Source organism: Anopheles arabiensis, chromosome 2 (genome assembly GCF_016920715.1).
Source record: "Anopheles arabiensis isolate DONGOLA chromosome 2, AaraD3, whole genome shotgun sequence".
NCBI classification, from domain to species: Eukaryota; Metazoa; Arthropoda; class Insecta; order Diptera; family Culicidae; genus Anopheles; species Anopheles arabiensis.
In genome coordinates, this window is record NC_053517.1 from 94,771,232 (window position 1) to 94,797,441 (window position 26,210).

Genomic DNA, 26,210 nt, shown 5'->3' on the forward strand with positions numbered 1-26,210 from the left:
CCCTTGGGCGGTTTGATGATGATGACGATGATGCTCACGACGGCGATGACGATGATGGTGAGGCAACAGCATTCGTTGGTCGGGAATAGCGTGCATGGGGTGAAGAAAAAATGGCCATTTTACCGTCTGGTGGCGTGGTGGTGCTGTCGAATGAAAAGCTGCCATTTAGAACGCAAAAGCGATCCGGTCCCTCGATGTGTATGGAGCAAAGAACAGTTTTTGTTCACGAGTCTTTCAGAACTCATCCATTTTTAAGGCCCTTGCTGGCTGGTTTCCATGTTGGCTAGTACATGTTTTAACAAACAATAGATGTTTAGTTCGTTTTTAAGTACGTTATCGTACATTATCAAAAAAACCAGGTAGTAAGACGAGTTAATATGAAGAAGCTTAATTTATATAAGTTAAGTTAAGTTAGATTATCTTATAAAACTATTCATACAAAGCATATCAGCAATTCATCAGAACTAGGCAGTTGCCCTACAAAACTATATCAATCAAACAATGAACAACATTCTTGGGACGAAACCTTGCAGCATTACCAAAAGATCAATAGAAATGTCCTACTGAGACAACAAACATGATGAACAAAGACCTGATACGAAAAAATGGAATATTTCAAAACTTCAGACTCCTACTGAGTCTGTGCTGCACATATTTACAAAGCAACATGCTCGTGTTCGACAAAAGTTGCTGGTCACAGTGCCCTATGACAGAGTAATTCTCTAGCGGCCTCAAAACACAACCTATAATCGTTGACCTCAAACAGAAGGTTTATGACAAGTAAAACTAAAGGTTTCATAAATTTGCAAAAACGTAAGTTCATACTCAAGAGCTGAACATTTAATGACAGCATGATGGATGTGATAAAAAGGAGAATGAATGCCTAAATATATGTATACTTACATCTCACTTCACAACAACCACAAGGCATATCATCTTGTTTTTATTTTTTTGGTTGTGATCCTAGAGTATAATTAGAAGCAGAAATCAATTCACGCTACAAAACACAAAAGCGTTTCAATTGATTTTATCATCAAAAACGAAGTACGTTATGAATATTCAACAATCCGCCTTTGGGGTATTGGAATATCTCAAACAATCTTCGATCAAACTATTCAAAAAGTTATACACAAAAAGTTAGATTCTGCAAGACTTTTCAATAATTCCGATACCGTTGACTGACTGTCTGGACTCTTTACGAGCGGTTCTTTTTCATATTCTGTAAAATAAAAAATAGGACATCAATCACGAAATGTAACACGGAGTTCAGAAAACATGCTATTTGTATGAGATATTACGACAACTCACCGAAACAGTTGCGTGCTACAGCCGTCAACCCGTACGACTCTATAACATGTCCCTCTTGGGTTCAAGCCTAGAATGGACCGGGCCCGTCCTTCTGTTTAAAAGCCTCTGACTGAGTCCCGGTTGCATTGGTAGTACTGAATATAGTCTCGAAAGTCTGTATAGGCCGGGCAAGTCTTCATTAGGACGTTACGTCAAATAATCAAGAAGAAAAAGAAGATGACAAATCTTCATTACCCTGTTCTTCTTGGAAAACGTTATACTGTTTGATGTAAAGCAATTTTGTTAACTGAATAGGTGGACAAACACCATGCATTCATGGGTTCGTCATGGGTTCAAGCCCCGAATGGACTGTACTTCCATACGTTGGACCTGCTATGGGTAAATCAATAAGTCACTAAAAGCCAAACCCACACTAGTGGTTCAGGAAGGCCTTGACATAAAACAGTTGTTGTACCAAAGAAGAAAAAAGTGGACAGTACGAGGTAGTAAGAAGGTGCAATATGCAATACAACCTTCAAAATGCTCAACCTATTGTATACCATGTCTTTGATTTGATATCACTATGGAGGTCCCGTGGTACAGTATTCAACTCGCACGACTCAACAACATACCTATCGTGGGTACAAGCCTCCTATGGACCATACCCCGTAGGAAAGACAGACTACTAGGCCGCGTGATTAGTCTCGAAAGCTTGTATAGGCCTTTATTACCGTGTAGGTCGTTACGACAAAAAGAAGACAATGTATGAAATTGATCAATATAAACTCTTATGACAATTATAACGAAAGTTATTACAGATACAGCAAAGAACCTATTCGTATCAAGAAATAACCACCTTGTCTATAACATTATTAGAAGTTACCAAATCCTGAACGCTGCAGCACAAGCAACACTACATATCAGTCAAATAATTAGTTAGTTTGCAGATACTCAAAACCATCCTAAACCGATTACGACGGAGCAAACATTTCAGTAAAACAACGTCTATTCCCAAAAAAAAACTGTTGAATAAGGGTTTTTTTCCTATCCACCAGCGAATCATGCACATTTAACACATTTTTTTTATGTTATACGCAAACTTGTTACCACACCACATATACCCGCACCAAAACACTTGTCCTTCGGCACGGTATGTGTCATTCCAAATGAAACACAACTCACTGCGGCCCCCAAAAAGGCCGATTCGATTGGGGTCGATTTCGAAACGTGCCAACTAGAGGCTTCCCTTCCCTTCCCTTTCGCTTCGTGATATTGCCAAGGCGTTGTTGATTTTTGGTGCGTCTTCGCCACCATCACCCCACCACACTCCACCACCCTGGTTATGACCGAAAACAGCGCTGCAGGGCCGCTACGAACCTCGATTTGGTGCGGAGCCGGATTGTTAATTAATTAGTGTTGCCTTTGCTCTCAAAAAAGGCCACAGCGAGGTGGCGGTGCACCAACAACCACACATACAGAGAGCACTATACGAGCAGAAAAACGATCGCATCTCATCTGAGATACGTATTCGAATCTTTCCGTCGCCTACTTCTTCCCCAATCCAACCCATTTCTTCCACCCATCGCTCGGCTGATCGTTTCCGATGGGTGCAGCGCAATTCCCATTGCACATGCAACGCACGTCACCGTGGGCCGTATTGGTTCGGGTTTTAATTGCACTCGACTCGCAGCGGCGGCCGCTGCTTGTGCCGCTGCCTTTCCCGGTAGTGGCAGTTTTACCGTCCTTCCTTCCCTTCATCCCTCGCCAACAAGCAACAGGACAAGATTGTACGAGGTAGCGATTGCCGGGCGACGATAACGCCAAACTAAAGACGATGCTGACCATCCTTCATCTTCGAAAGCGACACGAGCTGGTTGCCTTGAAATGCATGTAGCGTTGGTGCAACAAGAGAGAGAGGCTCAAAAAGCAATGTACTCAATGTACTGCACACAGTTTTGCTCGAATGCCGCCAGAGTACTAAAAGCGCAATAAAACAATCACTTTGTAGTGTGTGCGATTGGTTTTCTGTGATCGCTTTCGGCCTCGGTCGTTTCGAAACCTCGTTGGAGGAACGGCAATAATTTCCAAAAATTCACATACAACGTAATCTGGATAAGGGAGAAACATATCAGATGAAAATAAGAAAAATATATGATTAAGAAATAATTATAAAAACACTGAAATTCATTCAACCTAACCGTTTGCCAACTATAGTTCTATTAACTCGTTGTCGTTTAATAACATAAAATAACATAAAATAACAATAAAATCGATAACTTCAAATTATAAACGATGAACACATTGATGATTTTACAAAACACTCTTCCAAACAATTAGCGTCTATATTGTTCCAAGACTTGATTCCAGTTACAGCAAACAGTACAGATACACATCAATTCCGCATTCATTTTAAATTCTGAGAGTGTCTATCAGCTTTTGATCCTGTTTTATTCCTGCTACATGCTATATCAACATGCATAAAGGTCAAACAACTTTTCATAACACTCAAGGCAAGATTTAACATTTTGCTTTATTATTAATGTGAAAGACATTTATTTCCGCAAAAGCTAGCTCGTGTTTAGTCAAAATTTTCCATCAACTGAGAAAAACTCTTTTTTTGAACTTGTGAATATGCAATAGTTGAGAATATTCAGAAATTATCCTAAAGGTTACATGTAAATAGTTGTTATAAAGTATAAAAATACCTTCAACTGTATTGCGTTACTTTGGTTGAATGTTATCTTCCCGTCCAGCATTACTTGCTTTGTTTGGTAAATTTTCCAAACCTACCTTTTGCGCATGATCATTGTTTTTCTTCCCCAAATCATTCTGCTACAGGATGCAAGCAGTGAAGCATTTTTGTTCTATTACTACGAAGGTTTCAAATAGAATATTCCAAGAATTTCCTTTGTACGGCTTCATTGTATCATTTGGAAGAAAAAAAACTTTTGTATAATTTAACATATCAAGATGTGGATTGTTTGAGGCAATTGCCTGACCAAGTCTTGGGCTTCCAATGTTAGCAGTTTTTTTGTTTCCTTTGAATTCGCTAGATTTTTACGCCCTAGATCGGACCTTGTCGTCGAACACTTTGGTATAATTAATAGACGCGATGACTTATACAAGGCCAGATGGAGATCAACTTTCATTCGATCCTATCTCCAAAACGTAATTCTACCGAGAGAAATGACAACTCAATAAAGTAATAGCTGGGCTTATTTTACTTTATAAAATGGAAGACAGAGAACCTAGAATGACCACTTTTGTAGCGACATATAAAAGCAGATTATATGAAAAAACTATATGAACCCTTTTTGGTTTTCATGACCAACGAATAAAAAAGTATCGTAAAACTACGCACATCATTTTTTAAGTACACCAAATTGAAGCCTTCGGGTACTCGGAATAACGGAAAACTGATACTCAGAGTTTCTTCTAATGCGCATTCCCCGCCAAGCGTATGAACTCATCTGTTCTCGCCCTTCTCGGCATCAATGTAATTTCCCCGTTTATTACGTGTTTTTGCCTGTTTTATAGACAATTTTAACACTACCTTATGTTATTCTTATCGTATTGATAGCTTTGTTGTAAAAATTTAGCTTAAAAACGGTAGTTTTTCTATCTACCCATTACAACGCATATGGAATACAGCGTATGAACTCATCGGAACTCACCGCTTCGTTTTCGTGCGCACAATCCTACGACAGCAAACCTAAATCGAGCTGAAGCGAAATGTGTTTTTTTTTTTCTATGTTGTCATCCAATATAATAAATAGTTTATATTAATTTTTATGTGAAATCGACTTTTTTACGATAAGTTTTAATTATGGTTATTTACAGCATCTCTAAGAATACAAATTGTCCCTTATCGAAGCTAAATAATGTGTGCTTATTGGTGGACCTGCTGATCTTGCTAACTGTGTTTAACAGCGCTCTACTATGTTGGAAAATAGAGAACAATAGCAAATTATGTTTACAAAAATAGCTTTTTTCCTAAACGAACTCGCCGTTCGGAGTTGATCAATCACCCAGCGTATGAATTCATCGGTACTTCTGCTTTTGCGTCTTAAGAACACTCAAGTGTCAGGTAATACTAGAATCGTGCAATCACAAAAATGTACACAAACTGTGATTGTCTTTCTGAATTCGGCATAAAATATGTTACAAATCAACTCATCCAACAAATCCAGGCAAAATTTGCCGCAAACATCCACTCGCATCGAAACGTGAAAAGTACAGTACTGTAAAACGTTTTCTTTGCAGTGTTTTGCAATGCGCATGTGCGGGAAGGGAAAAATAAATCCCCCAGATCGAAGGAGCGTCCCTTTTGCGGATTTCCTCCCGAGGGATAAGGTGGAACATTTTTCATAGACAGGGGAGCAGAAGAAAAAAAAAGAGTTAAAGTAAATTTACTGTATTAAGCTTACGAACTACACGTCTCGACATTGCGGGAAATTTACATTTTTCTACATACTGTTTGGACTCGTTAACCACTTTTATGTATCGTCTTAACAGTACTTTATTCAAATATTAGTACAGATTAATTTTACCATTTAAATGTTCACTCTGACTGGTATATTATGCAGACTTTTACTATTGTACACATTACTTAGTCAGTTTCAATCTAGCACCACGACTTCGAGCACTTTAAGGGTAGTTTCGAGCAGTACGTTCGGATCATTGTCGGCTCTGCTTCGGGGTGCTTCGGATTTTCACCCTTCTCAATGTTTGTACCGTTGCCCTTTTATTTCAAACAATTCTGAGAATGCTTAGCTCCGCCCTGTTTCCTAACGCTTAACATAGAAACGCTTCGATTCGCTCAAATTGTTAGAAATGAATTGATGCATTTTAAACATTTTTTGTATGCCATTTAAACTTATGTCTTCAATTAGGGACATCAAAATAACGTAGAAAAAGAAACACTGCTTTAAAAAAACTATCAAATCAACTACAACAATACAACCCACAAATAATTCTACTACCCCTTTTAAACGGCATACTAATGCTAACTCTTGTTTTGAACATTTCAACACATCAAGAAGCAACACAAAGTGTTCAGACATGGTGTATCCTGCTGGTACAAAACTACCAAACCTTTTAAACCAAACAAGGGCGGTCAAAAAGAGCTTTGAGGTGCCACAGAGCTAAAGCCAACTGTACGCGCAAACGAGTTTTCAGCATGAAGGAAAACAACGTACCGACGGCCGCTCGTTGGAACGAAGCCGTAAAACTGGTTTTTATGCTAATAAGCTTAGCGAGGTACACTTTCGAAAGTGCTGCTTGGATAAAAAACTTTTGCGCTTTGCCGTGGAAGCCGAATTGTGGGAATTGTGGCGAATATATTTGCAACGCGAGCATTGAAGGTTTTCGGGGTGTTTCGACGCTAATTTAACGATAGACTGACAAGTTGACAAGTGACACTCGAGACGGTTGATTTGTGCTCATTAATCATTAAAGCGTGCATAAGTATGCAGGAGATATGCTTGACTGTTTCATTACTTCATCCATTGGTATTATGGTGATTAGTAATCTACATTAAATATTTTATTGAAATTAGAGAACTATTTTTGAACATAATTTGATTAAAATATTAAAACACACTCACTGTCTTGTTTTTGCTTCTTTATTTCAAATCTTTCAAAAACACTTTTGCAATTTTACTACTTTTTCTTTACGCTAACATCTTCTTATTTAAACAAAAAACCATCCCAAGTCAATGCCACCTTCTTTTCTCTACATTTTCCTGTCTTTTTAAGTATTTTCAACCCATTTTCTATATCTTTGTACATTCCCTTGCGCATCAAATAGACTATTCTGGGCATGGTTCTGTACAAAAAGTGGATACTTCGGTCTCTCATTTCGCCTTCCATTGGGCATTTGTTACATCAAACAATTCCAAATACTCTACACAAACAGCCGCACACCGAGGGCGGCCATCATCGTCGCGGTGGAAAGGACTAACGTGGCCGCCCCATCGCACGCACCATCGATGCAGGAAGCGAACGCAATCGTGTGCGCCACAAAGTGCTGCTCGTAGCCTCCCGACAGCATGAACGCCCACGGACCGGAAGCATACACGGTCGCATCTTCCCCACCGTCAGCCCCTTCCGCCATCGGGACCAGTGCCGGGCAGGTACGTTCCAGCCCGTTCGGCACACTCTGCAGCACCTCCAACGGGTCTAGCCGACCCGACCCGGTCCGATAGTACGTCGAGTATGCTGGACCAGTGGCGTAGGTAAGCCCGAGGTAAGGCAACCCATCGGCACTGCTGGTTCCGGCGGCCGTGTCCAACAGGTCGGACGAACGGGCCGGATAGCCGGGCAGGGAAAGCGTACTCCCCACGTCGTTCATCGAGATGAGCAGCGTGTTCTGCTCGTTCGCCATCATGTGGGCCATGTTGAAGGCGTTCGCATAGTGGCGCACCTGGTCGAACGCTTTGCGCGGTTTGTTCTGACCGTGGGCCCGCCGGATGTTACCGTCTTCGACGAACAGGAGGTAGCCGTTGGTGTGTTCCTTTTTCTGCAGCATCTCGAGCGAGTAGTGCACCATGCGGACGAGGGCGGGTGTGACGCTGCCGTTGGCAATGTCCGCGCTGAACGGAAGGTGGTCGTAGTCGAACAGACCGAACAGGTAGTCAATCTTGGACGTGTCCAGGCTGGCCAGTTCGTTCTGTGTGTGTGGAGGGTTGATAGAGAAGAAAATGATGTTATTAAGTGTACAATATTTAATAAAAAGAATAGTGAATATTATGCATGTGCACTAGTAATACACCAATAACAGCATTATTCAACACTTGGAAGATGGTTCTCTACAGCACAGCTGTCACAATTGTATGACAGTTTTTGAAAAACATCTCGTAAGCGTTGAATAATGCAGTTTAAATTGGAAACTGTTCAGAACAACACTGTAATCTCAGGTTTATTACGAGTATTTAACTAAAGTTATCAATACAGGGTTTTCCAAGTCATGTTCGAATGTTTTCTTCTTCTTCTATTTGGCGTAACGTCCTACGCGGGTATGCCGGCCTATACAGGCTTTCGAGACTTAATTTATAACCAAGCTGCCGGATAGTCAATCCTTGCTACGAGGGGGCGGTCCATTCTAGGCTAGAACCCATGACGGGCATGTTATTGAGTCGTTCGAGTTGACGACTGTACCACGGGACCGCCAGTTTCGAATGTAAACATTGTTATTCTCCGCGTGCAAAATGTTGTTCCACTCTGACATTTCATTTTCATCATGATAATTTTTAATTTCTACAGCATGATTTTCAACACATCTCAAGCTGGATTGAGTTTAACAGTTTTTGTTTTGTGAGGTGTTGAAAATCATGTGTTGAAGCTGAAATTTCATTTCGAAATAACTAAACCATTTGACAGCTGTTGAAAAACATCTTGGATACGGTGAATAACAATGTTAACATTCGAAACTGACTTGGAAAACTATGTAATGTGTGACCGAGTTCACTTTTTACATGTGTTCTGGGTAAGGATTTTGTTCGTAGTATGTAATCCTATCAAAAACACTCAATGAGTTACTCTCTCTCTCTAATTTCTATCAAAAAGATTGAATTAAACCATTTTTTTTAAAAGCAAATCTTCTTTTAGTCTTATAGTTCTCTTATTTTCATAATTTGTTTTGCAAATTTTGTGTGTAAATTTAAGCTATAAAAAGCGTAAGCAATAAGTCACTGAAAGCCAAGCCCACTAGTGGTAGAGGCAGGCCTGGACCGACAATGCGTTGTGCCAACGAAGAAAAATATTTGAAAAAAAAAAGATATTTTAATTAGAACGAATTGGAACTGAAATGCTTTAGTGAAATAAATGAAGTTGAATGATAAAATATATCAAACACTGCAACAAATCCATAACATATAAAGAACCATTAACATCGTTTAAAGCAAATTGCACAATTCAAACCTTCTATTAAACAGCATATTTGCCACAATACTCTCCTCGGACGACCCAATCCGTTCTTTTTTTTTGCAATTTTGTACAACATTTCGCTCCTTCCGCCGATAACAAAAGTACGTGAACAATGCGAACATCCGGCAAGAGGAACATCCGGCGAACACACACGCACACACACACACAATACATCCTTCACACACAGAGATAAAGCACTCTGTTCCGTACGCGATATTGCTTCGCCGCTAAATGGGATTGCAAATCAAATCAAATAACCTGGCAGCACGAGCGCGAAGGACGACGAGGGAGGACGAACTCAACGTTTTCCACTCAAGCGAGGGTGTTTCCGGTGGTGTGTGTGTGTGCGTTCGTTTTGTACCACATCACATTCAGCAGCGGGAATGGAAGAAAAAATGAGAACGAGAAAGAATCACGTCGACGTCAGGCTGGCCGCATCATTACGCTGTTTCCAGTTGCAGTTACGCTTTTAAAGCGAGGGTTTGGTGTTTGCTTGCTTGCGAATCAAACAAGATAGGGCAAGACTAAGAAGGGCAAAGCACGAGCAAAACGAGCCAAAGTGGGAGGGGTGAAATTTAATAAATATTTAAAATACTGATTAAGATTCGGACCCCTCGATGTGCCATGTTTCGGCGTCTCGTCGGATGCCTGCCGGATGCTGTGATGCTAATTGAACGGCTAGGCAAGGGGAGTCAAAAGACAAACTTTTGTAGCACATGCAGCGTCAGAGTCAGTTTTTATTCGATTGTCCTGTTCGGAGGGAACAGTGTGTGCTCTCGTTTAATTGGGAATTAGGTGCACGGGAAGGGTTAGAGTAATATTGATAGAATTTGTAGTACATGTGAGCTCATTGTAACTTTTGCAACGATATGCGTTTTGTGTGCTATTCAATTGTTTGTTTTGTTAGTTTGATAGATTATCTACTTACACTCTCACAAATGGCGTATAATTTTTAAACGGCTTGTTTGTGTATACTTACAAGTTTTACTTGTTAATTCTATCAGTTGCAGGAATTGTTACATTCCATATGAATTTGATAGTATTTGCAAGGTTCTGCAAAAGCTAGTTCAAACAAAGACCACAACTAATTCTAGATGATCAATTATGTCCATTCAGCTAAGAATTACTCAGTATTAGTTGAAGCTGTCAAAAGATTTGTATATACCAGGGGCCTCCAAACTTTTCAGCTCGCGGGCCGCATTGCTTCAAAAATAATTATGTTGAGGGCCATTTGACGCTACCTTTAACTGATGAGTAAACGTTTAAATCTCGTTTTTATAATAAAATACCAACGATATTTGTACAGTTTCGTGTTACTATAGCTTGATTTTTATCTGAGAAAAGTAAAAAATACATTTTAATTTTAAAAATTCATAATAACGAAATATTTATATTAACTCTGGCAAAGTCATCGTGGGCCGCATTATAAGCTCTTGAGGGCCGCATGCGGCCCGCGGGCCGTAGTTTGGAGACCCCTGGTATATACCATCAATATAATTGTACAGTATTACATATACAATCAGCCTATTCCCGAGAAAGTGTGTTGTCGAATGGCGTGGTTTTGGAAATGTATAGTTTACCAAACGCGAAAGCTCTTTCAACAAAAAGATTTGCATCTGAATTGTACTCAACCATTTAAGATTAAAAATAAGGGTCCACCATACTCCATTATCGTTTAATTCAGGAAGCTTAAGTAAAAATAGCCTCAATAGTATTTTGTCTTAAATTCGGATGTTCAATTTATGTAGATATTCCAATTGTGCTAATGGTTGTTATGTTTTGGATCTGCATTAAAAGTAACAGTAGTAGAGGCAGTAATAGTAAAGGAAGAAGTAGCTGTAATAGTATTAGTAGTAGTGGAAGCTGTAGCAATATTATTATTAGTAGTAGAATAACTCAAAATAATAGAAGTTTTAGAAGTATAAGTAATAGTGCCAGAAGTAGTAGCAATAGTAGTAGAGTTAATAGTAGTAGCTATTGTTGTAGTGGTAGTTGTAGTAGTAGTGGTAGCTGTAGTAGTAGCAGAAGAAGTAGAAATATAAGTTGAGGTACTTGCTGTAGTAGTTGTTGTAGTAGTTGTAGTAGTAGTAATAGTACAAGTCTTAGCTGTAGTATTATTTTTTTTTAAATTACTAGTCGCATATCATTTCGTTACACTCCTATGTTTTTCTATTGTAAAGCATATTTTTATAGTAGATCGTCATCCTCTTAACTTATAAAGTTTAAACATCATTAATAGGTTAAATAATTCATTATAAAAAGTAATTCCCCTTTTCGAAAAAGTAATACAAAAATAATCCTTTTACAATACCCTAAAAGCAAAAACCAATTTACTATATCCAGAGAGTGTGAAGGAAATACAAATCATGTAAGTAGACAACGATAGCAGACCATATTGCAAAGAGAAAAGGAAATACTACGAAACCATCCGTCCTTAATTCATTCCAACGTAACTACCATAGTAGGTCTAGCGATGCCTTATCCATTCAGCAAGCTTCTTATCAGAGACCTAATTGGTTTTTCCGTTGCGGGATAGTCAGTCTTGCGTATTGAGAGTTAGGTCCATACTGGGGGTTCAAGTCATGACGGGCATGTTTTGTTGGATCGTACATCTTGTCGAGTGTCCCCCTAACTCTTGTGGTGCATACACTACTCTTCACAAAAAGCTTTTTGTTCTCTTTTGTCCTAAACTTCGTTCCCTTATCGATGATGCAATATCTATAGAATGACATTACAGTATTCGTTAAAATCACTCTATTCCAAAACCATATCAAATCAATGTATCAGACTTTAGTGTCGATTATCTAATTCAAACGGAAAAGTATCAAACAAAACCGCGCTACACGAACTGAAACGAAATCGGTATTATACAAGCTTGTTAGAGACTTCTTTCGTTGACTCGAGACATTGCTGCCAAATCGATCTCAAATGGCTTTGTTAGTTGAAACAAACTGCATCGCGGAACGCAGGAAGTATCGTACCAATTTATAATTATGTATACGTGTGGCGTATCATTGTTCTTAAAATATTTTTGGCAATGTCATGCAAAGTAGCGTTTTTGATACGTTTCCCATTTTTGTGTGCATTTTGTTATTTCCATCCTTTTTAAGTAAATAATTACAAAAATCCCTTCTGAATGTAATTACATATTTTTAAACCAAACGTATTGCATGTATTTAGTAGTTAAACCGTAAAACAAAACCACTTCCGTAGCTTTAACCTGACGGAAAGCTGTTGGTCAAAAAACGGTCTACGTTTGAGCCAGGTAATGCAAATGACCTTCGTTCAGTACGATATATCAAACCAGAGACAAATTGAGTGCTCTAACACGGATCATAATAGAAAATGAGCATTTTTGATACTTTTTCTCAAGCGATTGAGTCACATAATCGGCACTTTAAATGCGCTTATTGGCATGTCTTTAGGGAACAACAAAATTAGACTGCAGCAAATTAACAACCAATTAACCTGAAATTAAGCACAATAATTATCATAGTTTACTGTTCATTTATCGTGAAAATAGACATAAGTTTTGAGAGCGAATTTACACTATAAATGATTTCTTACACGTTTTATTGGAATCGATACACGAATGTTGTACGAACTGAATTGCATTCGTTCATTTCTACTTTAAAGAAATACAACTTTTACACTCACACACATTCCAACACCGTCTGACTCAATTGTAATCAATTCAGTACAGAAGTGTACTTAATCGAGAAGCTTTCACACATCCGCAATGCACCAACAGCCTGGCTAGACCGCAGCCACCAAGGTAATCGATGCAAGCCGCGATTCGTGCCGAGGACAGCCATCGGCCGGATTGCGTACAGCCGCACGTGTGTGCCGCACCCTTAACCCTCTGTGCAAACATTTGCTTTTAATTGGTTTTCTGTGGTCTAATCTCGATCTCGTGGATACCCGGGGCAGGAACTCGAGAAAACAGTACCAGTACCAGACCGAACCGAAGTCATCGTCGCATAGTGATGCTGCTGCATTGCGTGCAGTTTGAGTGTTGCGCAAAAGTTGCGAAAAGAAATTAAAGAAGCTCGTTGTTTATAACATCAGCCAAACCAGCGCCCGAACACCGAAAACAATAAACACATTGATGGGGAATGGGTATGGTGGACGGTTGTGTGGGGTTGTGTGCGTGTGTAGCGGGAGAGTTTTATGTCTCAATAAAAGTCGGCGGCATTTGGTGGCGTACGAGGCCGGCCCGTAGCCACACTTTTATACCGTTAATTAATGGCAATGATCAAATTTAATGAATTTCTCCTCCTCCTTCCTTTTTTCTGTCTGTCGGCAGTGTTGCTGCTTTGCGCCCGGTGTGCTGTGTCGCTTTGGAGTAGCACCGCAAGGAATGCCAAAGTTTCGAATAAAAGTATTTTTACAACTGTAACTGCTCGGGCGAGGTGAGGCACAATTAAGGAAGATTCCAGGCAATCATTTGTGCTTTTTTGTTGTTCTTGTGGTTGGTGCGAAATTTGCTCGCAAGCGATTAAGCAGGAACTTTTGGGGATCGGAATGGGGAGGAAAAACAGACATTTCTAATTGATTCCTATAAAACCTGAACATTATGTAACACTGACAAAAAGAGTAATTAAAAAAAGTGAAATAAATTCCCGCGAAGTCGCGAGAACGGATAAAAGGAAATAAAAATTGGGGAGGTAAATTTTGTTAGTAATTTGTATTCAATTTAAATGATTTTGACGTGTTGGCCGCGCTTTTCTCATTTGCCGATCTTGTGCGTTGAACAGTTTGATAGTTTGTTACTTTTTAAAGCATTTTGTTGAGAAGTTTTAGGAAACGAAAACATTTTTCTGATGTTGTAATATAGTGTATTTATTATTGTGCTGCTATAGTATTTGAACTTCTAGCTTAAAAGCAATATTGTATGTTTTGGTTCTTATTTAATGGTTTATTTGAATAACTCAAATGAAGAGTTTGAAACTATAAATTTATAAATTTGATTTTTAATAACTTTATAAGGTCTTTAAGGGCTTGAACTTTTCTGAGCTTTTAAATATTTTGTAAAAATCAAACTCAAAGCTAATGCTTGTAATTTCCAGCTGAAATCGTCTCATGCAGCTGGTAATCTTTGTCAAGTATTCCCTTTGTGTAGTATTTTTTGCTGATAAAAAAATAATTCTCTTCTCGAAATATTCATTTTAACAATTTTCATTCACCACCACCACACTGTTCTTGCACATCTGCACACCGCCCAAAAGTACCGCCACAAACGACGGTATGGTCGTATCCATAAAAAGCAACGACTTTCGATCGGGCAGCAACAAATTTCGCAACATAAATTCCAATAGCAGCAGGCGCACTCACCGCAAGATTGACACAGGGAATATAAAAATCTGATAACAATCTCACACCCTCATCCCGCCCGAATGATTGACAATAAAGACCGTGTGATCGTGTATGGCTGGCTGGCAAATATTAGAATGCCAGTCGCTGACCCTGAATGCAACTGCCAGAACGAAAGAACGAACGATCGAAATAATAATAATGAATAAAGTGTGCGAGATGCGCTTGGTTTTCTCTTTTTGGCGGTCCTTCCCAACGTTCGCCGTACGCGCAGAACGTGACGATAAACTTCAAACGCGTCCACCTTCAAACGGGAAGCGCAATACCAGCAGGGGCGCGGCCAAAGCGGACTGGCCAAAGCGTCCGTACTTCCTCTTTGGCGACACGTTTGCGCGGCACATTCGGTCAAAAAACCCGAGAATGGAAACAAGAAAACGACGTGTGAAATGCACTTGCGGTGCAATTCGTGTGCAGTTTGCAAAGCTCGTTCGATCGGTGTTATTATAACGTACGACCCGGTCTGGGAAAGGCAACTCCCAAAGCCTCTATAAAATAATAAATATCTGCGTACTGGTGAAACGTTTGCGAACTTTTGCTAGAATTTTTGGGGAAAGAGTGAGCAATAAGTAGAGTGAAATCAATAGGGAACAGCAATGTATGTAAATTAGTAAAAGTGTTTTAAAGAAAAATGGTCTTATTATTCATTAAAGAAAATTGAAATGAAAAATTCAAAATTCAAAAACGATATATTTGTATCACTTTTCCCAAACACTTTTGTTGTTATCAAAATAAAATAAAAAACCTCAACGGAAGTCCGAACCTAACCGAGAGCGGCCCTTCTCATCAAGACCGCTTTAGCTTTCCTACCGCATTCATGCATTCCCGTTTGTCCCCACTCCATTCCCCCGTCACCCACCCTCCCCCAACCCATCCCCGCACACCTTATATGCCAATATCTTTCGAATTAAATCGACCAGCGCATTGCACCTTCGCGCTAGGTGTGCCAATCCGTTCCGTGCTGCGGTTCGGTTTGCACGTTCGCTCGTCGTTGGCCACCACCGACCGATGTGCACGCCAGTGGCGGCGGCAATTGACGTGCCGAATGATTTATATCAGCCATTTTACACCGTCCCGAAACACAGCCACACCAGCGGCCGAACCGAGCCAGAACACAGAAAACGCATCGGCACGATAAATCAAATCCAAACCGTGTCCTGCGTGTGGGTCCCAGGGAGCTGTCCCGTTTGGAAGCAATGCTAACGCGGGTTCAGGATGGGAAGTCAATGGGAATAGGTTTTGTTTTGGTATTTTTTTGTTATTTTGGTTTCCCTCTGTTATGCCCTGTTTGATCGGTTTGTCCTTGGGTTTATAGGCGCCGGACTATTGGGACGAGAAGTGATTGAGCGATAAGGGAAGATTTTGAACGATTGGGCAATTATTGAAGGTGCAGGTTGGGAAGAACATAAGCGTCCATACGCCCAACGAACCAAGTGGAGGCAATTTATAAGGTAATTTAATACCTTCGTGTTCCTATGCTTTGAAGACAGTTATCATATTAAAAAGCTTTATATATTCTTTATTTTTAAGATCAAGGATAAATAAGTTCGTTCCTAAAATACAACTAAATAGGAACGGCAGACACTGAATTAACTCTTCTGTACAGACTTTAAATGGGTCAACTACACTCTTTTCTCCCGATTACCACGTTCTCAGTGTATATATCTATAAACAGTTCGAATAAACCTATTCACAATTCAATAATAAGGACAATTCACACAACAAAACCTACCCAAACAGGTTCTTTCATTCGTTTTTTCATTCTACGAACTGGAATCTTTCGTTGAAACACTAATTGCACTCAAACAATTCAACTCACTTCGTTTTCCCACTGGAAAGTACTCAGTGAACTAATCCGTTCATTCTCCCCACGTCTAGTTCCCTCTAGATTGTCTTCAAAAGCACTTTAAATGCTCCTAATTTGGTACGAGAAATAACTCCCAAAATTTCCAACGCCAAAACTACTAAAACAACACCAACTTTAAGCTCCTTGCCGAGCACACATTCGCTCACATGGTTTCAAAATTGCACACAAAACAAACACCATTCATCAATCCTACTGCCCAACAACTTACTTTAGATCATTTGCAAACGAAAGGCACATAAATTACACGAACCGGTCTCGTGCAATCATCATACCTTCCCGCAGGTCGGGTAGTTGAATTTCAAAAACCCGAGCCAAGTATCGTTCTTCAAAAGAGTTTTGAGTTGGTTTTTTTTTACATACAGACGTCCAACAGCCCATAAATCATGGAGGATTTTATCGAAAACTGTCGGGCTTTGGTGAGCGCGCCCGCGCGCGCAAGATACGGCGAGGCAAACAGCGAGAATTACGTCTTTATTAGGTGATGGTTCCACTCGAAAGTGGAATCACTTGGCAGATACAAAAAAACACGAAGAGCCTCCCAAAAAGAAAGCAGTTCCGGGTGGAATGATAAATTAAAACCAAACAAGCACAATAATCCTTCGAAATCGCTCTTCACGGTTGTGTCTTCGCTGTGCAGTTCCGAGATCGAACTCACCCACGGAACTGTCTCTCGTTAATGGTGTTTTGTTTGGGAGTTTGGTGTCGATAAGCGGACCTTCTTCCACTTGTGTAGAAAAATTGGATTCGAGATAAACTTGTGCACGTGATAATGGCTTTTCGTACGTGATTTTCCTACGTTTCTTAAAATGCATCTCCAAACCCGAAACTCCCGGACTCCCCAACTCAGTAGAACGCTTTCTGGAATGGTGGAATGGTCCCTTTTCTAACAAAAATAAAAACACTGTTTCTACTCCCCATCGATTGTTGGCCATTTCCATACACATCCGAAATGTAGTCGTAAAAGTTTTTCACTTTATGATGCCTCAATGGTTGTGAGGACGGTGTGTCTCTCTCTCGAGAGCGATTTGCTCGGGAGGTCATAATAACACGGATGAATTATGTGTTTGGCGAGCTGAATTAATGAATTTTCCAGCAAAAGGGAAACGCAAACGATCGTTTGGAACAGCTCTACTACGAAATCTACCATTTATAATGATGCTACTACTGCTGATAGTAGACAAGGTAGCTACAGTAAAGGTGCGCTTGTGTCTTACTTACCACGGTAGTGATGTACGTCGCATTCGCTCCCGCTTTCGATTGTTTCCACTCGTTGATGAGGTTTTTGCTATCGGTGCGCTGTCCCCGCTGACCGGATGGGTCCGTCTCGACGGTGGGGAGGAAATGTTTGCGCCCTCCACCCAGAATCACCTATTGAGCGTGTTGCGAAGAAGCAAGAGAAAAAAAACATAGCAAAATGAAACACACATTAAAGCACGAGCGAAGCAAGTGGGGCAGCAAAAATTTGTCTCGCACCTTAAACTGCTTGCCAATGTCACCGTGAATGAGCTGATGAGCAATGTCCGGTACGGTGGCGGTATTGCATCCGCCAGCACCAACGTCCGCATCGTTTTCCCACCGACTGTCCGGGCTGTTCGCGTACAGGGCTGCGTTCGAGCCGGAGGTCACGCGAGACGTTGTCGCAAAACCTTTGGGTTGGGAGGAAAAGAGTGTGTTTATAACGTTGTTTGCTGACAAAACATTATTTCTCATATTTTTTGTTCTGTAACTTTACAGAAACTTCATAAAGTCAAACAGTTCAATAAAACCGTGTTATAAATAAAAGTAGTCATTGTTAAAAATAAGGAAAAATCTTAAAGAAAGTAATAAATATTGAATGAAAACTAATACGTACTAAACGTACTAAAACTGACTTAACAATTTACTATACTTAACTTAACTTAAAATATTAGTAACACTTTAGTTACAGGAAGAAGAAAAAGCATGCATGAAGGAACAGAGAACTTTATGTTTTCTTACTTTAGTCATCCGTTCTTATATTATTCTTTTGCTTTACGCTCTTATATTATAAGCTCGCTTTTTCTGAATCTTCTAAATATTCTGAATTTGAATGAATTTACTGTTTGCCTAATTTTTTTATTTTTCATTCTTCATTTTAAATTTAAACTTTAAATGAAAATAGAAAAGTATTGATTCATTCATTTTTATAACTAAAAAGCGTCAGCACGTACGTCAATATACAATGCAAGCGAGTTATGATGTTTCACCAAAGGAGACAATCATCTGTTCAATCGGAACAGCGTGAGAAAACGATAGAAACAAAAAAAGCTCCTTTTCCCATACCGGGAATCGAACCCGGGCCTTCCGGGTGAGAGCCGGATATCCTAACCACTAGACAATATGGGAGTTGTTACTTTCTCAATTCTAACAACCTACATCATCAGCGTTTCTGATCTCCCCTTGGATATGGTTCATGAACAAGCAGAGGCTTAGCTGCGCTTCTGCTCAGCCCATTCACTTCAATCAATCGCTCTATAAATAGTTAGTCAGTCTGCGCATGCCTGCTAAAACATAGTTATTATTAGACTGATTTGCTTGTACTGATTCTTACTGCAGGAAGTAGTACCTATCCAAAAAGAAATATTACACAATTGAACAGTTTAACTGCAATTGATGTTCTATAAATCACTGACATTGCTACAGCCTGCTAGTATATTACTATTGAGTTACAACACTACCCCAAAGCGATCAACACTAAATCTACTTCTGCGTCAAGTGAAAACACTTACCAACCGCTTTGCCCGCCTCGAGCGCCCATTTGGCGATGGAGGCCAGTTGTTTCGCCGGATCCATGGCACACTCGCCCCGGCGGACCGTCGGGTCCATTGCCACCGTGCCGAGGTTCGATTTCACACCCGTCAGAAAGGCTGTCCCGGCGCAGGCACTGTCCGGCACGCGGCTATCGACGCAGTACGTCTGTTGTGGGGAGGGAGAAAGCAAGCAGAGAGAAAGCTACATAAAAACGGCCTTTTCAGTACGAAATACGCTTCCAGTGTCCCCATAGCACTGGGGGATAAATAATGCCCTTCCCATTCGGGTGGGCTCGGGTGGCTCAGCTGAAAAGCAAAACAAATCCATTCATTTCCCCATTCACTGTTATAGCTCGGGAAATAGCGCGGCCCATCAACACCCGGGTCCCTGGGTTGGACATCCGAACGAGACGCCAGCGCGACTAAGTGGCCAATTTATGGTGGCCTCATCCTACGTTACGGAGCTGGGGAGAGTCCGGTGGGAATTTTTACGGTCTCAAACTCTAGCTCACACACCATTCTTTCGGGAAAATGCGGAGAATGACGCTACAAATCATGGTCCACTGGTGCACGTACACTCCGTTCATTCTGTTTTTTCGAACGCTTCCCCCGTTTCTGAACCGTACTCGAAAACCATGTGTTTCCAATCAATAACCGGAAAAATAGAATAGAACCCACCGGAGCGCACCGGGCACGGTCCCATTCCAACGTGTCATCGTACAATTGCTTTGCCGCCCCATCATATTTCCCGCCGCGTGCGCTCTTCTTCGTGTCTGCCCTTGCGTCGATCGAACACATTTTCCCCAATCGATTTACCGGACGCGTCTGTGTGTGTGTGTGAGGTGCATGGTGCAATTTTCCCACCCCATCCAGGTTTCTTCGCTCTTAACAGCACTCATTCACTCGTTCGGTCTATCCCTCTGGCGGTGTGTTTCGCTTCATGCGAGAAAACGTGCGCTAGTGATATTGAGCATTTTTCTGGTTGAGTTAAACCAGCACGCATGGAACGGTTCCAAAACGACCCGAAATGAATGAAGCTTCCGGGCAGACAATGATCCTTTTTTTCTCAATACTTTGGAGGAAACTTTTCTAGAACAGAGTAGAGTTTCTGTCCTAAAATGGCATTAATTGTAACAAGTGTGTTATAACTTGCCAAATTTTAAATTTCAATCTAACTAACGATTTAAATTCAAAATAATTTAAATTAATTAAAAATAAGGTAGGAGATCACCAACTAATGTGCGGCACGAATATGCAATCTGAATATGCAATGTAATCTGAATCCAAGTTTTAACATTAGAAAAGTATGGAAAACTTAATACTTTTTGTATTTTCCAAACGATTTATCCTACATCGATTTTTTGATTTTTCGATCGATTTATTTTGCAGCATCGATAGTCATACTAAAACTGTCAAAAAAGCTAAGTTTCTGTACTGTCAGGGACGGATTAACTTGTCGTATACCCTAAGTGGTCACACTAATCAAGGTCCTGTTGATGCGTCTATCGGAAAGTCTGATTAAGGGATTCTCAACTAAAGTGATAGCAAAAAGCGGATCTCGAGGACCCTAAGCAGCCTCTTACATTGCTTATTAGCTCATTGAACTCTGTATTGATAGTATCTATGTTTCGGTCATTTCATAACTTAAAAAAATGCTTTATTTTCCATCAATTACGTGATGCATTTGACAAATCCAACTGAGAATATATGAACAACAAATGAAGTACTTCACAGAACTTTATCATACGTGAGCATTTCATCGAATTAGATGCGTCAAAAAAGAATTCTTCAAACATGTAATTTGCAAAGAGTCACGAGAACTTTGGAAAGAGCTCAAATTCTAAATAGCCATTCAAGAGGGATTCCTTTCAAATCTATCTGCACTCCAAAATAACGACTTTTTGTAAGATAAAATAGAATAAATCGATTCCTGTTATCCTCTCCTCAATGTGGTTCAAAAGAACCACAATCACCTCATAGTTCCATTTTAAAATCCAATCCAATCCTGTTAGTTAGTATCGTTTTCCAACCCCAATCATCATATCGATAAAAGGAAATAGTCTAATCGAAAACAAGTTCAATTTCATTCCAACTGGATTTCATGAGACCGGATGGTGCCTACACTCAAAACCAAGGCACCTACGCTTCCCAGGCCGAGCTGTCTGCTGTCTTCCCCAATTCCCAACAGACATAAAAAGAGCAGGCAAAAAAAAACGATGCAATGCAGCAACATCCAATACTTACCCGTGCATTTCCGCTCCACTTCAAACGCTCGAAGGCAAACGTTTCATTGTCGCCCCCGTTGTAGTACCGGGCCCCAGTCACGGTTGTCTGGGACATGCCCGCCCCGACGAACACCATGATGTTTTTGGCAATGTTCTGCTTGGCATGGTGTGGCGGCCCAAAGGATGCGGTCCAACGGAGCGTAAATCGGTCGGTGTGCGGTGGTTGGAAATAAGAAAAACGTGTATAAGAGATTTGAATGAAATAAATTGGTAAGATTTTACCATGAAATTAAGATGTATGGTGTATTTTAAATTTAACACAACGAAGATTTGTGTACCGACAACGGTGCCGCATATCGCTTTGGTCATATAAACTTCATATGGTTGCAAATTGGAGGAAAGAGTTGGGAGAGAAATCGTTTGCATTACATGGCCGAAACGATATACTGCACCGGTGTGTACGAGCGATGCTTATCTGTAAACTCAAGGATATTCTTTGTAATTTCATGAATATTGAAGATAAATCATAATGACATCTATCATTCATACGAATGTGTATTAAGTCTACGCTTAATTTATCAACGCAGACACTAGCTCCTATTTAATATAATATTTTTAATAGTGTATCATCTCTTCTGTGATCAAATCAAATCAAATTGAAAAACTCGTTCTATCTCGTAGTCATCTGCATTCCAAAATGAAAGCTCTTAATCCAATATCACAAATCCGGCCATTCTTAGAACCATTTGTATAAAGGCAAAGTCTAAATCATCTAATTTAAGGCCTGATTCTGTCTAATGCTTTTTGAAGCAAGTCCTCCGTTTTTGTCCTTATCATTCAACCCATGCTTAGAGATGTTGTTTGAAGAGTAGAACTAACTCATTTCGATTGGTCACGATACGCAAAAATCAACTTTTTGGCTAAATTTATGAAAAAATGTTCAACAACTTGTTCTCAAGCTCAATTACTGAAGCTTGCATCAGCACCAACTGGCTTGTGCGTACGGAATTATACCAATGACATGTAGAAAAGCGTGTAAATTCCATAAGAATAGTAAGTAGGACCCATAAACTGGGAGGTTTCCATAAACCCCGTACACTATACAGGAGTTTCCCAAAGAAAGACGATAACAAGTACCTTCTTTTAGTTTCTACCTGTCCAACCATTATTAAATCGTTTGCCAAAGTCACTCCATCAATGCTAGCGATAACTTTAGTTTCTACCGTTGATGAACTCCTGCAATCAAACACAAACTATTAATTCATTTTTAATAACGTATCAATATACATTTACTCAATCCACTGCTCTACCGATTGTCTGATAACAACGCTTAAATTAGTTCAATTCCTTTATGACCCATTCGATTGCAATGCACATCTTCACTTCACTTTCCGCGATAAGCAAGAAACGATAGGAGCAAAACGGCACGACCATTCCCAGCTGTCCGTTATCGAAATTGAATCGGTAATTTTCAAACTGGATCATCGGCTATTACTACACCGGATTGCCTGTTGATATGCCCCGTTGCAACCGTTCGCGATTAAGCAGCACAGGAGTTGAGGGAGAAGAAATCAGCGGTAAACTCATATCTCTAAGCTGCTATCACGATAAGCTCTTTCCCAATCACCCGCCCCATGTACATCATTCTTATCTTTTTGTTGGTATGATACAGTGTATGTGCTTCATTGAATGAGTGGATTCATTCATAAACACCATATCAGAATGGAGCTTTTCATTATGCTACGTTTAACGTCACTGCTGTGTACGTCACAGCAAAGGAGTCACACTTTCACAGCACAAAGTAATAGCTAATCGCATAACACACACACACACAACGATAATTACAATCTTCTGCATCGTGTAGTCCTTCTTCTCGTACAGCAGCTCGTGGGCCATATGCTTCCAGTAGTGAGCATCGTGCTCTTCGTGCCCTTCGACCTGGATCCACGAGGAACCGACTGCCAGGATAAGCAGCAGGCTCAGCAGAGCCTCCCAAGCGCCCCAACGGTTCATGAGTGTTCCGTTTTGGTTTTGGACTGTCACTTCTCGAACACTTGCCGCGCGTTACCGGTCGTAAGCCTGCCGTACCTGTGGCCGTACTAACTGTTGCCGTATGCAATGCCGGTCCGTTTTATAGGCATCTGATAAGATTGTTCCGATTGCTTGATGGACAGGAATCTGGTACCTCTGGTTCTGCAGCACGCTACAATCAACGGCAGCAGAGCTGAAATGCAACAAAGTAGAGTGTATCTTTTAGACGACAAAGGCTTCAAGTCTGATTTGAGAGAAAGAAATCCTGATCAAAAATACAAAAAATTTCGGCTTTATTTTGAACCTTAACATTTTCAATGCACTGGTATGTACACATGTTGTTGATTTGTTGTTATTTTATACTCCATTTATGTTTTTCAAACCACAAAGTAATTTCAAGCAATTTCAAAATATTTTCTAATTTCCCAATGTTCTATTTAAGTTTGTACAACAGTTCTAGCATCAAAGTTGCACCGCACCGCCCATGTAACGTTGCGCATCTCAAGCGTATCTTACGCGTCAAAACAGATGTCGCCCCATGTGTAGCGGCTCCCCCGGTGCGCCACGCTGCTGGTGCCGTGCGCAAACGAACGAACGCGAGCACTCGTCGAGCATTTTTGCGCACGGCCCCAAGCCCAGACCCAATTGTCCCCCCGGAGACTACGGCAAACGCACTTCGATCACTCGAGCACCTTCGGCCGTTTGTGTCGGACCCTCGGCCTGCCCCGTTTGGGGTTTGGGTCGTCGTGGATTGCTTTGTTTCGCATCGGCGCATCGCTTATCGGTGTGCGCGGGTAGGAGGATGAAGAGGGCTGGCTTAATTGGGCGGGATAGCATGAGAAAGGGGGGTTAGGGGGAGGCTTAAAAGATACCCGATAAGGGTCTGGATCATTTGAGACGATTGCGCTATTTTATACACTGGTCAAATCATAATCGATGATGTGCTAAATTACATACACACAAACAAACAATCAAACGAGGTGGGGATGGGGGGAGGTGAGGGGTTCAAAACGTTGACCAGAAATTTTGGGCATTCGTTGCGAAATTCACCATTCTTTTTAATGATAATGCTATTATTGTTTATCGTGCCGCAGTGGTACGAAATGTCACTTAGTGGACCAAGTACAATCGAGGTTATACTTATTACTACCACTTTTTAACGATTAGATACATACATTATAAGAATTGAAGCACATTCCGCACAATTGTTTGCCCAGGATACTAAACATGTAACCGTGAATATAGTCATTGTATTTTAAAGTGTACTAAGCTTGTATTTCACTTGAGTTTTATTACTCTAAATAATACAGACAAGAGAAGAAAGAGATAGAAAAGAGCAAAAATCCTAGAAGAGAAAGATAATCGGCCAAAGCAATGGAATTGTTATTCGAAAGCATGGCGATGAAATGACGATAAATTGGAAAGTTATAAATGGGGATGTAAAATGTGTAAGTCGGTCTCTTTTGGATCTATCCATACGATAACATAGATTGTAATGTTGGCACTTGCCTATAAGCTTGTTTGAAAAGATGTATAGATTTGAAGCAGGCTGAGGTTACAAGACTAAATATTAGGTGCTAACATTGGAAAGATAACGATCTTTTACTCCCTTTACTTCCTTCCATATTGAACGAAATAAGCTAAAGTCTTTGGATTTCCATCCCTTTTATACTCACCCTTTGTTTGCTAACAAATCACCTTACATGACAGTTGGGAGGAAATTAGTAAAATGAGAGACTCTCCACATCTGCTCAAATGAGTTTTGAGAAATTCATCCAAATATTACTTATTGGAAGTTCGAATTATTGGAAGTCATAGCCATTACCAGGCCTTACTTCCTTCCTTCAAAGTTTGTTGTTGTCGAGCTCTTTTAATTAGATTAACCATAGGTGGAGTGACGGTACTTCCAGTTTAAATTGATTTTTATAACAAGAATATATATTTATGTTATTTCATTAAAAGTCAACCCGGTTGAAGCATAAATATTACATATATCTGTATGAATAACACTTGAAACCGATATAATCATTTAAATAATAAAAAATATAATATGTTATCTTTTAGATGGTGGAAATTCTCGACTGTAGACTCTAGATATAGAATTAAATAAAATCATTCCCCGAGATACGCGAATAATGTGTCCCGGAGACATTCGTGTAACTCGGATTTTCGCGTAACTCGAATAATACGTTTTGCAGCCAAAATACTCTTGTTTAATAATGATTTTTGATTAAAATCATTACTTTTTTGCACTTTTTTACTTATTTTATTTAATGCGTGTAACAAATTCGGTTATTTCTATCTTTTTGGCTATTTAAAATTTTAGGACTAATTGCATTTTTTTTTCATTTGACAATTGATGGAGAAAATTATACCGATTGTACATATGAGCTGTCAAACATTAAAATTCGCGTAACACGATTTCGCGTAGCTCGAGTGTGGCGTAACTCAGGTAGAGACTGTAGTTATTTACATAAATTCATTCCGCAGTTCTACGTAACAATAACAGTCTTGCTTTGACAAACAGTTTGGTTCCGATGGCATTTCTTCAGAGTGAACTTTAAACTAGGCCTAATATAAGCTCCAAACTTTGTTTAGATGTAAACCGATTAAAACAACTTACACATCATCAATCTTTACACGAATCCAGAGCTCTCACTTGTTGTTATTGACGTTCCAATACCAAATGCTTACAAAATACTCCCATGGAAAGCCTTTTCTTAAAGTTTTCTTCTTT

General features: G+C 40.1%; 1 protein-coding gene and 1 non-coding gene across 2 annotated transcripts; both read right to left on the bottom strand.

The window, feature by feature from the left end:
* Positions 1–6,894: 6,894 nt before the first annotated feature.
* Positions 6,895–23,566, bottom strand: LOC120896058 (membrane-bound alkaline phosphatase-like). Its single transcript, XM_040299878.1, has 6 exons — positions 23,288–23,566; positions 21,462–21,596; positions 19,197–19,383; positions 17,923–18,095; positions 17,668–17,817; positions 6,895–7,956 (listed from the first exon to the last, which is right to left on the bottom strand). Exons 1-6 carry the CDS (start codon positions 23,453–23,455, stop codon positions 7,192–7,194), a joined length of 1,578 nt encoding a protein of 525 aa, XP_040155812.1. The 5' UTR covers positions 23,456–23,566; the 3' UTR covers positions 6,895–7,191.
* On the bottom strand, positions 18,742–18,813 carry Trnae-cuc. Its single transcript has one exon. It is a non-coding gene; the product is annotated as a tRNA-Glu (tRNA).
* Positions 23,567–26,210: the final 2,644 nt, after the last annotated feature.